At 34.8% G+C, this 13,255-nt stretch overlaps 1 protein-coding gene across 1 annotated transcript; it reads left to right on the top strand.

Moving 5' to 3' along the window:
- The first annotated feature begins 468 nt into the window (after positions 1-468).
- On the top strand, positions 469-5,895 carry LOC146166698 (uronyl 2-sulfotransferase-like). Its single transcript, XM_083384583.1, has 8 exons — positions 469-589; positions 2,518-2,795; positions 3,209-3,288; positions 3,820-3,985; positions 4,290-4,381; positions 4,728-4,847; positions 5,231-5,271; positions 5,735-5,895. Exons 1-8 carry the CDS (start codon positions 469-471, stop codon positions 5,893-5,895), a joined length of 1,059 nt encoding a protein of 352 aa, XP_083240709.1.
- Positions 5,896-13,255: the final 7,360 nt, after the last annotated feature.

Below are 13,255 nucleotides of genomic sequence, written 5' to 3' on the forward strand. Positions count from 1 at the left end.
GTGCGGTTGCTATCGTGTTGTACGACTGTGCATGAATTTTTTTCTGCACGGTTCTTTTTCCAGGAACCGTATATGTTACACAGCCAGGTCGCCCGCAGCCAGTCGGCCACGAAAAGGTTAACAGCGTGTGACATCAAAACAGGCTACCAAAAAGTCGCGGGCGCCTGGCTAACTGCTGACGTTTCCGTTTCACTGGCTAGCAAAGGCTAAATTAGGACACGCTACCTGTAGTTGTTATGTTATTGTTCAACATATAATAAATGGAATGATCTGCTGCAAACCATGTATACAGGTACAGGCAGGAAAAGGCGTCAAGTCATGCGAAAACGTACACACGTAAAGCTCATTGTACGTTAGCTGTTAACTAAAATCGACGCTGTGTCGCAGCCTACGTACCTATTCTCATGAAAGAATTGAGGCGAATGAACAAAACCAAATACAAGTCACAGTAGCACAAGCGATTGGAAAATGTTGCCGAAGACAGCGATGCAAAAGTGTGGGTCAAGTGTGGGCTTGCCTGCGCTTATTTCGATCGTGCTACTTACGCTGGCGATGTTTTGTTGGGACAACGCGGTTCAGTACACCGGAGGTAGGTTCGAATAGTGTGTTGTTTTAGTAAAAGCAGCTTACAGGGTGAGTTGTATTTTGGTGAAAGGCAAACAAAGGTGCCCGTTTATTTGACTAAATGTGACACTAAAAATGATATTTCTAACCCATTTTGATCTGTTAAAGTAAAAACGTTCAGAAAATTGACACCTGCCTAATGACATTCGTAGCAGCAAAACTCAAATCACTGAGCATGTTTTTAAATAATATTATTGCCAAAAAGTGTAATTCGGGCTTATACAAAAACCAAAAACAAATTTTGGTTATTTTTTAGCTTGTAAAGTAATCTTTAGATATTTCTTAAAACATTTTATTCACAATTTTTAGCATTGTCAGATGTTAGTTTTCAAAAAGGTTAATAAACTTGGTTACTGCTAAATATTTCACGTTTGGTAAGTCTTTCAATGATTTACTACACTCTGTTACACTCTATAGGTGCGACGCCATATTTCAAAATAATATTAGGTTACCTGTATAATAACAACTAAAAGCGCAGGAATTAAAAGTGAATTAGTAAAAATATATTAATTCAGCATAATTTCCACGATTAGAAGTTTGTACTTTCATTGTTACCGCGAAAGGCTAACTCCTACTTAGCTAGAAACAGGCACCACACAGCAAACACATAGCAAAGTCAACAACCAGTCAAAGTGAAGGCTTTACGATTTTGCCGGGTTTTAAAAGAGTGACGACGGCGCTGAAACCTGTAAAACGGATTTTATGCCCTTGAAGCAAATTTCGGAAGGTATAAGTCTGATTTTAAGGTGAACCGATTAAAGCAATGTCACGTTTCGTAAGTTTTTTCTATGTTTTGTCACACTGTGCAATTGGGGTTATCAAATATTTTCTTACATGGAGACATGCCATGTCACTTACAAGCATTTGTTTAAATCAACGTTACCAGTTCGATTATGTTTTAACCTTAAAATCGAAAATCGTTACATGTGGCAATACTACCTTAAGTTGCAAAGCCTTTAAGCTTGGTAGGGTTTCTCTTTTTGGAATCACCAGTGGCCATTGCTGTACATTTAATCATTTACAGAACAAGCTTTTTCTTGTTTCACACACTGTAAAACAACATTAAACCCGATAAACTTGTTTGCTTTCCTGATCAGCGTGTATTAATTTTGCCGATGTCATTTATTGGCATACCATAAACGCATTACGTACAAATTGCATAGGAAAGAGTTTTATTATCGTTGTAACACACCCACGCTACGATTGGGGCGCAAGGGTAGTTTACCAACTGAAAAACACATTGATTTGGTTCAGTATTAAACTAATGCTTTTTGCTTTGATTAACAACTAATGTATTTTGCGCTAGGATAAATCTCAACTGAAAAGCAAATCGATGCGTTGTTAAAGAAAGACCAAGCAGTTTTAATAAGTTGTCTTTTCGGGTATGTTCACTTTGGAGGGTTTACGTAATGTGGCCATAGATGCACGTACCGAATTTCCAAACCATTATACTCGGCGTACCAGTGTTGTGTTGTAATGACTCAAGTCACTGTTTTCAAATGACTTGATTTGACTTAAGTCTTTTGGGCAAAATGACTCGGGTTAAAATAAAGTGTTTTTTCGCGCTCTATTGCCTTTTTGGTATTTTTTAGTTAAGGTATTGCTCATACTCGGACGATTTACCCAATTTTAATAGCCTAACGTTAATGTTTTATGTTTTTTTTTATAAGGACTTGACTTGGAATAGACTTGCTTTAATTATGACTTGACTGGGACTTCTCGACTTGTAATTTATTCAAAAGGACTTGACTTGGACTGTTATTTTACAAATGACTTGACTGGGAATTAAGTTATTTTACAAATGACTTGACTGGGACTTAAGTCATTTCAAAATGACTTGTTTACAACACTGCGGTGTACCCTCAACTGACCATATACTGTTTTGCCATGAAGGTGTTTTCAAGGCAAAGCAAATGCTTTCAAACGCCATTCTACCCGAACTTGAAGAAAAAAACAATCTGGCTTATCAAGCTTCGGATGTGGATTTGAACATTCGTTATCCCGTCCTTACAAAAGTGCCGCAAAACCTTCTTGTCCTGTACAACAGGGTTCCCAAATGTGGCAGCACTTCCATGATGTGGACAATTAATAAGCAGAGCCTTAACAAGGGGTTTAAAGTTGCTTCGCCATTCAGTCCGAACATGACCAAGCATTATCCAGTAGAAGGCCAGGTAATAGTTTTACTTAAACACAACGTACCCAAGTTACATTTATTTACTCAATATGTATGTAGATCTATGTTTTTTACGGTCAGGTGTAGTTGAATTGTATGACAACCGGTAGTAAAAAACAGCCGACACATTCCGGAAAGCCGGTAAAAGAGTGTTACAGGCCGTTTAGAAAATTGTTATTCGGGTTCCAAAAAATGTTGCTTGTACTTCATAATGGCGTTAAGTAGAAAATTCAGTTTTAAATCCTAAGCATTTTTTACTCGTTTTTTATTGTATTAGAAAAACAAATCATTTGTTGCAAAAAATATGACACCGAAATGGTCACAAAATCTTTGTCAATGCAGGCACTGGCGGCTAAAAGCGGTATTGCTCAGCGAGAACTTAATTTTTGTGATCCATTTTTCTTTTTACAGAAACATCTGGCCGAAGCGATAAGTAAGCTGCCAAGCTTTTTCATCTATATTCGTCATTTACATTTCTTAGAATTCCAGAGGTTAGTATGCTTAAACGTCATGCAAAGTTTTTATTCTGTTCCCCCAATATCTAATTCTTTCGAGAATACTTCCCACGTCATAAAAACTAAATAGGAAAAAAGTTTGTAAACAAGTCAATTGAAATGACTTAAGTCCCAGTCACATACAACAAGTCAAGTCCCAGTCAAGTCCCAGTCAAGTAATAAATAGAGCAAGTCAACCTAAAGTCATGTCATTGACATAAAAGTAAACTTTTACACTAATAAAATTGGTAAACTTGTCCGAATTATATTATAAGCAACAATATTTTTTATGAAAAACACTTGCAATCCTAAGATATTTAACAAAATGACTTAAGTCCAAATCAAGTCATTTGTCCCAAAAACTTAAGTCAAATCGAGTCCTTTCGGTAAAACTACTTAAGTCAAGACAAGTCATTTGAAAACAGTGACCTAAGTGCACTTAAGTCAAGTCAATGACGTTCATTGCAACACTGAAAATAGTAAAACAACTTATTGATACTTCCTAATAAAACTTTTCGTCTCTTAAAGGTTCGGATTCAGGCCACCACTGTACATTAATATTATTCGCGATCCGGTACAACGATTCATCAGCAAATTCTATTATCAAAGATTTGGTTTCGTTAAGAATAAAGGAACTGCGGGATTGGCTTTGAAAAGGGCAAAAGCAAAGCTAACTGAAGACGAACGATTCCAGGTTTATACCATACCAAATCTTATTGATCCATTACGATTTTTGCTAAACCTTATATAGCAAAATGTATCGGTAAAACACACAAAAACTCACTGGAGTTGAAAGGATTGTGTAGCAGAAATACTTTTCCGTTGTTAATCAAAATACCGATCTTACTAAAACTTTGAATGAATATCGAACGATTCCGAACTAATCCAGGTATATACCAACCAAAAAATCTTGTGAGCAGAAAGTATAAAGAGTAAACACGTAACTTGGTAGCTAACCATATTTTTTCATTGTAAAACAAAAAGCTGTTCTCGTGAAGACTTTGGATGAATGCCTGCTGAACAAAACCAAGTGTTTTCAAGGCTACTGCAACATCCTCGCGTTTTTCTGTGGTCAGGAGAAAATGTGCAGGTATGACATAAACGTCTTCTTTTTCGAAACTAGGCGCATTTAAAAATAACAAAAATTTTTGAACCGCTTGTGTCTATCTGCCAGGGGTTTGCGGGATCAAACATACCGCGTAATGTTTTATATACTTAATTATAGTAATAGCGCTTCATCTATTACACTGACATTAATTTTTTTGTGTTTGGCCTAATAAGCCAGTGGGCTAAATGCAACCCAGCTTTACAAATATTTTAGTAAACTGAGACTTAAAAAGCGCAAACTTACAAAAATTGTAACTGACGTCGTCCTAAGCTCAGTCAATTCATGTCGATTGATCGTGTACAGTAAAAATGCACTCAATACTCTGCAGGAAATTAAGTCAAAGTTCTTTGGATAAAGCGAAGATGAATCTTGCGAAGCACTTCGTCGTAGTCGGGATTTTGGAAGATATGGAAAACACGCTAAAAGTGTTTGAAGCTCTTTTGCCGAGGTAAGGTTATAACCTTTATTTGATTTGCGGTGAAGCTGTGAATTGTAAATTAGCAAACAAATATATTTTTGAGTCTTCCGTCTTAGTCAACGAATGATGCATTAAACTTAAGAGGCTGATGATGCTATATTTTGTGGCGAAATATATTTCTCTTTTAAAATACTAGAACTTATTAATGACTGACTTTGACTACAGACAGGACAGTCTAAAGTATATTTGCTCCCATTTAAAGCCATTGCCGTCATTTACTTGTAAGGGCGAAGAAATATGTTCCTACTTTACACATTTAGCAAATAAACAAGTAAAGTTTTACTGAGACAAGGAATACACCTGGTTATTTTAAGTGATACTAACCTCGCTAATGGAAAGTTTTTTGCATTTAGATATTTCGAGGGCATTGCAAAGGTCTACAGTAAATCGCCTGGTAAGTGTTTCGCTATTGCTTTCTTTCACATGCACACGTGTAAACCTGTAGTTACCTCCTGTTTGTACCTGAGAAATATTTGCACACTTATTCCTTAAATATGCAGTATTTTAAGATTGTCTTAAGCCAGTGGTTCCGGGGGGCTCGGTGTCATGGGTACCATTTCTAATGCTCTATGGTGCCGATAGGTATTTGAGAATTTTTTAAATCTGATTTTTGGTGAATTGGTGAGTTCTTGATACAACTATTTGTGTTACGATTAGAGACCATTCAAACAAATGGCATTTTCCTACATGTTTTAAGTTGATTGTGTTGTTCCATTTCTATTTATAGTGACATTTCAGCTACACTTAACGTAAATTCCAGTCGGGGTGCCGAAAATCCATTTATTATTTTTGAGGGGTGCCGTAAGCCATAAAGGTTACGAATCACCATTTTAACCGCTAAAATTGTGTTTATTTAGCAATAAACGGTTCGAAAACATTGAATCGAAAAGAGCCCTCCGAGCAATCAAAGGAAATAATCCGAAGGGAACTTTTCTACGAAATGCAATTTTACGACTTCGTGAAGAAACGCTTTTACCAACAGGTCGGACAACTAAAGAACCTGAAACTAATGGTTTGACATCGCGATCAACTGACTCTAAAGCGTTGCAGTCTTATAGGAAATACCTGTAGAAAACATGGCGTGTCCATTTGTCTGCAAATTTTTAATAGTCAACAAAGTTCCTCCGTCTTTTTGTGCAATCTTTTTCCAAATGTTACGTCGATGTTCCTTAATCCACTTTCGTTTTGGGATTTGTAAAGTTTGTAGCACCGGGATTGACGATTCTATCAGCATCAATTAGAAAGAGAGGTATTCTCATGGGCTAGATATGCATGCAGTGTTGTAAAGAATTCATTTGGAAACTAAGTTAAGTCCAAGTCAAATCTTTTCGAATAAATAGCCCAAGATAGTTCGTATTCCCAATCATCGGTTGCCCAAGTCGAGTCATAATTAGAGCAAGTCAATTTCGAGTGCAGTCCTTCTCATAAAAATTAAATCTTAAGCTATTAAAATTGGTTAACTCGTCCAATTATGAGCAATAACTCAACGAAATATTAGTAAAAACGCATCATATATCAAGCAAATTGTTTTTATGTTCACCAATTTTACAAACCATGCTTAATGAAAGCACTTCATTGCAAACCAAGTCATTTGTCAAAAAAACTTCAGTCAAGTCAAGTCATTTTGGTCAAAATGCTTGTCAAAGTCATTTAAAAACAATTACTTAAGGGCGCTTCAAGTCATTGACTTAAGTCATTACAAGAAACCGTTTAGCGTGTTCTGAAGTGTAAAGCGTCATTTTTAATACAGGTCGATATGTTCCCAAGTTAGTAATATTGTATTTAAAAAGAATTGCTTTAAAAAGCTGCGAGACATTATTTATTAAAAGTAACCAAGGCTTGCCGTCGTTCACCACAAAACAATACTTTTTGCAGTTTACATTTTTGTACTGTGTTTTTATTCCTTAGTTTTTCATTGTTTGTCCCTTTTTTATTTATTCAATTTACTTTAGTTTTACTCTATCGCTCTTCAACTAAATGCGTATCGCACTTTTAAACGCGTAAGAGTCTGTTATGTGGTCGGTTGTGAGTTTCCAATTTGTGGAAATGGAAAAAGATAGTTTTTATTTGTCGGGCATTCGCAGTAGTTGGTGTTCTTTCAGTTACTTTTTGTCTTTATATTAATCGCTTCGGTGACTCGTGTACTAAAGGTTTGTGTATCCTCTGTTAACGTTTCACTGTGTGATGACTATGTGAGCCAACATGTAAGTAAAGGTCGATCGGGAAAGAAACTAAAAAAGGGAAGTGTGCAGCTTAAATTTTTTGAATATCTCCTGGGGTAAACAAGATAACGATCAGAAATTTCTACACATGAATAATAACAACCTATATTTATAGATATGAATATTAATATTTTTGTTTGATAAAAGTCTGATTCATGCTAAGTTGGGTTGCTTTGAGTAATGTGTAACAATTTCTGATCGATATCTTGTTTACTCAGGAGATATTACGCGACGAAATTTCGAGCTACATACTTTCCCTTGGTAAGAAAACTCCCATGTTGTTAAACAGTTGTACGCACACAGCAGCCAGGATGTAAAATGCTGCAAATACATGAATGCGGCTATAGTAGCCTAAAGTTAGTTCCTTAGGGCTGATAATAATGCAGCATCAACACTCAACAGGATCCTTTAAATTCATATTCCCACCCGTGAAATATGGAAATACATATTGGAAAATAAAATATTCCGGAAAATAGTTCATGGTTTCGTTTTGGATGCTATGCCCTGAAATATACATAATTGCTTTCCACGACAGACAACGAGCGAGTTTTGCACTTTATATTAATCAAGGTGATCGCAACTTTCTTCGTAAAAAAGTTTGGATTGCAGTGACAGTGCAATGCAACGGTATGAATTTAACTTTGTTTCGGTTTGTTTAAATTTACTTCACCTCACTCTTCTTGTTCTGTTGCCTTTCTACTTTTGCGTTTTTCACCTATGACCCTAATTAGTTTCCAACTTTGTTTTTATGCTAAAGGACAATTCCTTAGATTTTGCAACTGCTGAAACTGAAGAACCTCGAGAGTCTGGTTTTGGGCGCGGTGTGATAGAGTTCAGTTGGTTTTATGAGCAAGCGAGCTATAGTGTTGGCGTTCGCGCTACACGGCTATTCTGATAATAAATACGAATGTTCAATTAGACTGCGACATCCAGTTAGGGACTAAAATATGGCGCAACAACAGTACATTCCGTACTAGGACTGACCTTCAATTCGGTTTTGGTCTACCCCCGACTGACAAAATTAACTGTGCTGCCATCTAGCGGCAAATATATCTTACAAGAGGGGCAATTGAACCATCTGCCAGATGTCGCACTGTGCAAAAATGCTTCGGCTAAACAAGAAATAAGTTTAAATAGTATAAACTCCAACTGACATATTTGTTGGCATCATCGAGAAAGCGCAATCAATCAGATCTAAAACTCATTTACTTTTTTACGTTTAGTTTGTCGTTTACAATTCCTCCTGCCGTTTAAACCAGTGGTTCCCAAACTGTGGGCCATGGCCCAGAACTAGGCTACCAAGACATTACCAATGGGCCACAGACCCATTTGAACAGATTCTACTGTTTTGTTATACTGTAGATATTATGCACTTTGTTTAAAAAAAAAATAATTATTTAGGAAGAAAGGTCATTGTCTTCTTACAATGGGTTTTAGCTGCGGTGTTGGATATAGCAGTTTTTAAGTTAAATTTTGATAGAAAATGTTTGTGTCCAAATTTAGAGCACGTGGCAAGCCACGAATCGCTATTAAATAGACATTTTGGCCACAGACCAAAAATGTTTGGGAACCCCTGGTTTAAACGAACTAATCCACAGCCAAAAACATTCTGAGCAGCCCTTGGTTTGAAGATTCCTCTTGATTGATTGTTGGTGCAATTCATACAATAAACAGTCAGTCTGCCTAAAAAAACAACAACAAAAAAACAGAAATGAAAATCATTTTCTGTTTTTCTATACCGCTTACATTGCTGAAAAACAGCCGATTCTATGAATTTCGATCTTCCCTGCAAATCATGTAGCGTTTATTGAGAAAAACACCTGATAGAAACCACCTCGAAGTAAGTAGATAAGGGTTTAAAGTATAGGGAGTGGTATTATATATTTATTTTTTTGATGACCAATAGTGAACTTAACTAAAAGAAAATAAGAAAAGTAAAGTAGGTAAGGGTAGTGGCTCTATTCTTCCCATTGGCCAAGAAGAGGCCGTGAAGTTTATAAGCAAATCAATAGTGTTCTGAGCCCAGTCCTTTAACAACCTGTCAGCACTAGGGAGTAGGTATTGCCACGGAGGTAGGGTCGGAGTTGCAAAACTGATCAAGGCAGAAGGTAAACGTTCAAACCTTTTGTTTGTGGTGGTAGTATAGGTAAATAGTAGTAATTATAAAGTAAGGATAGGTAAGAAGTACTTTCCTCTTGAAAGTTAAAGACACATCTAACCAAAGTATGTCTTATATCTAGGGCGAATATTTTTTGACCAAAAAAATAGGAAATTTTGACCTGAAAAATTAAAATTTTGACAAATTTTGACCTAAAAATTAAAATTTTGACAAATTTTGACCTGAAAATAATTTATTTTGACCTGTTAGAAATACATTGATTTAAATAACCTAGGCGACGTTAATCACGCGTTTTTTATACTGTATATTGCTCTAATAAAGATATAATGCGGTTAAAATGACTTTGAACTTATATCAAAACTAATTTTTTTTGATTTAATGAAAGATAAATTTCAAAATAACCGAACGACCAATTTCAAAAAGCTGACTTTAGTTTTTTTTTAATTTTGTAAGCGATTTATGTGCAATTTTATTCGATTTCGACTTGAAAAATTTTGACAAATTTTGACAAAATTTTGACTTTTTTTGACAAGTAAAAAAATATTCGCCCTACTTATATCGTTTAAAGTACAACGTTCAAAAATAAAAAAATGTCGTTCACATTAAGACAATTGTTAAGCTGTTACTTGCTGACGACATCCACATGGTGGTGATATGGAGTTAAACTTAGCATTTTTGAAGATTCGATCGGCTATTAATGTTCTTGCACTGAGAGTAGCGCCGTCTAGCGGTAAGTATTTTTTTATAAATCTATTAAAAGCAACATCCAAAAACATAAACTATAGTTTGTTTAATTTAATGTCGTTGTCGTAAGGTTGATACTTCTTCATGTAAGTCGTATTTGGGATAGTTTAACAATAAGCAAGCTAATTATTCTGTAAATACGGTAATAATGAACGGTTTAAATTTAAGTACGCTCCCGTTATGCAAGCCCCTTAATAAATCGGTGACGTGCAGTTTTGCATGTCACAAGGTTGGTTGACGCACAGTGAAAAGAAAAAAGGTTTTCTGATTGTTTCACGCAGTATATATGAAGGTTCACAATGCGATTTAATAACAGAAGTTCTGCACAGGAGAATCAGGTAATCAGTTACATAACTTGACTACGAATCGTTTGATTTGCAAGAATGTTACATAAAAAATATTTGTTACGTTTGGGGAAAAATGCGTCACGTTTAATCGAAGCTGGTTCGGCATGAATTAAGATAAGGGCTTATATATCGATAGAAATTGTTAATCTTGTTTGAGTTTGGATAAGTTTTTAGCGTGAACAATGCCGGGTTTCTTAGTGTTTGCTAAACATCAAAGCCTACAGATTGATTTAGTTAACCATGTGTTTTGGCACTATTTCTGTAAACCGATTATGATATGAAATAAAAATCATGTGGGCGGATTTACGAATTTATGTAAATCGTAAATAATAAAATTAGTTCGAGTTTTATTTTATTTAATCATAGCGCTAATGTTCTGCCCTAGTAAAAATAACTGCCTCTTCCTCAAAAATACCAAGAAAGGTATTTACAATTATTAATTGCAATTAGTAACAACGAGCTCACGCAAGACAATAAATTACCTGCATGGTAGACGATACAATAAACAACGAATCTAGCTTATTTGTCTTGATCAAAAACTCAAAATCAGTGGCATTTTTGACAAATTGCCTTTTCTTTTTTAATACAATTAGTCAAAAGTGCAGCTTATTTTCAGTTTTTAGCTAATCAAGGACTTTAACACAACACTTTTACTAATCGCACATTTACCTAAAATCTAATGATCGTTTCAACTCACGTTGCAATCCAAAACTAAAGTTGCGTATATCTCCGGTAAAGCACGGAATAATCCTAATACGTCACGAAGGCACTTGCCGTTATTTGTTGTTCGCCGCCGTTTGTGTGTGAAAGTTTCATAGGTCCACTAAATACATCCCCACAAAAGTAAAACCTTACAAGTAGGACAATTAATCTTTGTAGGCCTAGTGTGCATCAAGGATGTGGTTGTTGTTTGGGTTTAAATAAAACATTTATATCTACCGAAATCTTTATCTACGGCTTACTGGTGCACAAAACGCAGAATCCGAAAAAAGGCGTATAATTTCTTTAAATTGGTGAACTGTTAATTTAAAAGTTTGCAGAAGTCCGCCCAAATTATAAATTTTTACCTTAAAAGTAAACATTTTCCAAATTTTGAACTAAAATATGTTTTGCCCCTGCCTAGGGACACAGTCTGCTACATCGATTAGAAAATAAATTGCTATAAACTAATCAGTCAAAGCGATTTAAAATCACAAGTAAAAGTTTGATCTATAGGTAATTTCTTTAATGCGAAAATTCGTTATAATGTATTCGCCAGGCGAAATCCACGATGGAATAAAATTATTTACATTATATTTAAAGGTATAATCACAAATTCATATGTAATTTAAGGCCTAAATAAGGATAACCTATAAGCTAATTTAATATTATACATGCTTTGTAGGTTCAGTTAATGTTTGAAATGGAATTTTTACATAAAAGGCTTACAGCCACAAGTGTCGTATACCAAACAGAACACGGTGTTTTAAAGATCTGTTTCAGGGGAAAAACATAAACATATAAATAAAGGTTTGTACCTCGATTTCGATCAACGAGTAATTAAAGGTACAAACTGTTACCAAATATATACTGTATTGATGCCAAGACTACAAAAAAAGGCAAAGATTTGTCTAACTTCGAAAAACATACAGTTTTAATATGTGGTGCCGTAGCGCAAAGCATGCGTTCAGGTTTGGGTGGTATCAAATAAGGATATTGTTAAATTTAATTCCCCTAGTTTGGTATTACTTTCATGATTGTTCTTAAACCATCAATGTGCCACGTAATTATTCTATTAGCGGATGACGAAAAACATCTACGGCAGGTTTTTATAGGTTTCTGGAATTTATCCATCTACAAAATTGTTTACAAAACAAAAATATTAAAAAAAATCACTAAAAATATTTACACACCTAAAATTGCACTACTGTACACTGAGATTATAGCAAAAAGTGACATAAATGCAAACCGTGATGTTTCGTTTTTGGTTTACAAGGTTTTCCTATCTTAATCCTAGATGTAATGTTTAAAAATGCCCCTCAAACCCGACATAATCAGTTACAACAATAAAGTAATGAAGTATTTTTGAACCATGCTTGAACCATACTATACATAATATGCATTTTCTTCGATAGTACACATTTAGGTGTTTACTGTGTTGATGAACACGTAATAATGGTATCATGTTTCAGTTTGTGAATGTCCTTATTACCTATCACCCCCAAACTCTAGATTTACTCATAACTAATTCTTATTTTTGTAGTGTGGCCCAAAGACTAAAAATCCAACCAGGTTGAGGCGCAAACCAACACTTAAGCAAAATACAACCCCAAAGGGTATTTTACTGATTTCAGTTCAGTTTAATAACTAAAAGTAGCCTATACATCTCAACGAAACAATGGTAATTCAGCGAGAGAAAATGTCTTTTTATGTTTTTTAAATTTGATCTACTAATTTTCGCTGTTTGCATGCACCCACTATTTTAATGTCCTGTCGACAGGGTTATTCTATAAACTCTTGATCGCAATAATAATTTCTAACCATATATTATTTCATATGGTTCGATTTGTTTTAGTCATAATAGAGGATTTATGTTATATTCTTATTGTATAATAACAATAATTTAAGAGTGTGTAAAAAAAATTTTAACGAATAACTTGTTTGGCGTCTTTCGTTATTTCTGCGATTTTTTGGCAAAAAACAACACTGGTTTGCAGTCTTTATAATTTACCTTTCATTTTCCAAGTTCTGAAAAACACTTGTTAATGAAAAAAAAACTGAAAAAAAACAAAAAACTTTAGTGATTAAACGTCTTTCAATTAAACGAAATTAATGCAAATCTGGCCCACTTGTTTCGTTTTTTAAAGGCCTAAAAATGATGTGTCTGAAATATATTGCCTACTTTTAGTTATAGCGTTTAACAAATAACTATATATTTTTTTAGTTTTTTGTCCTAAAATTGATCCA

The sequence above is a fragment of the Ascidiella aspersa genome, chromosome 1 (assembly GCF_963924565.1).
Source record: "Ascidiella aspersa chromosome 1, kaAscAspe10.2, whole genome shotgun sequence".
NCBI lineage: Eukaryota > Metazoa > Chordata > Ascidiacea > Phlebobranchia > Ascidiidae > Ascidiella > Ascidiella aspersa.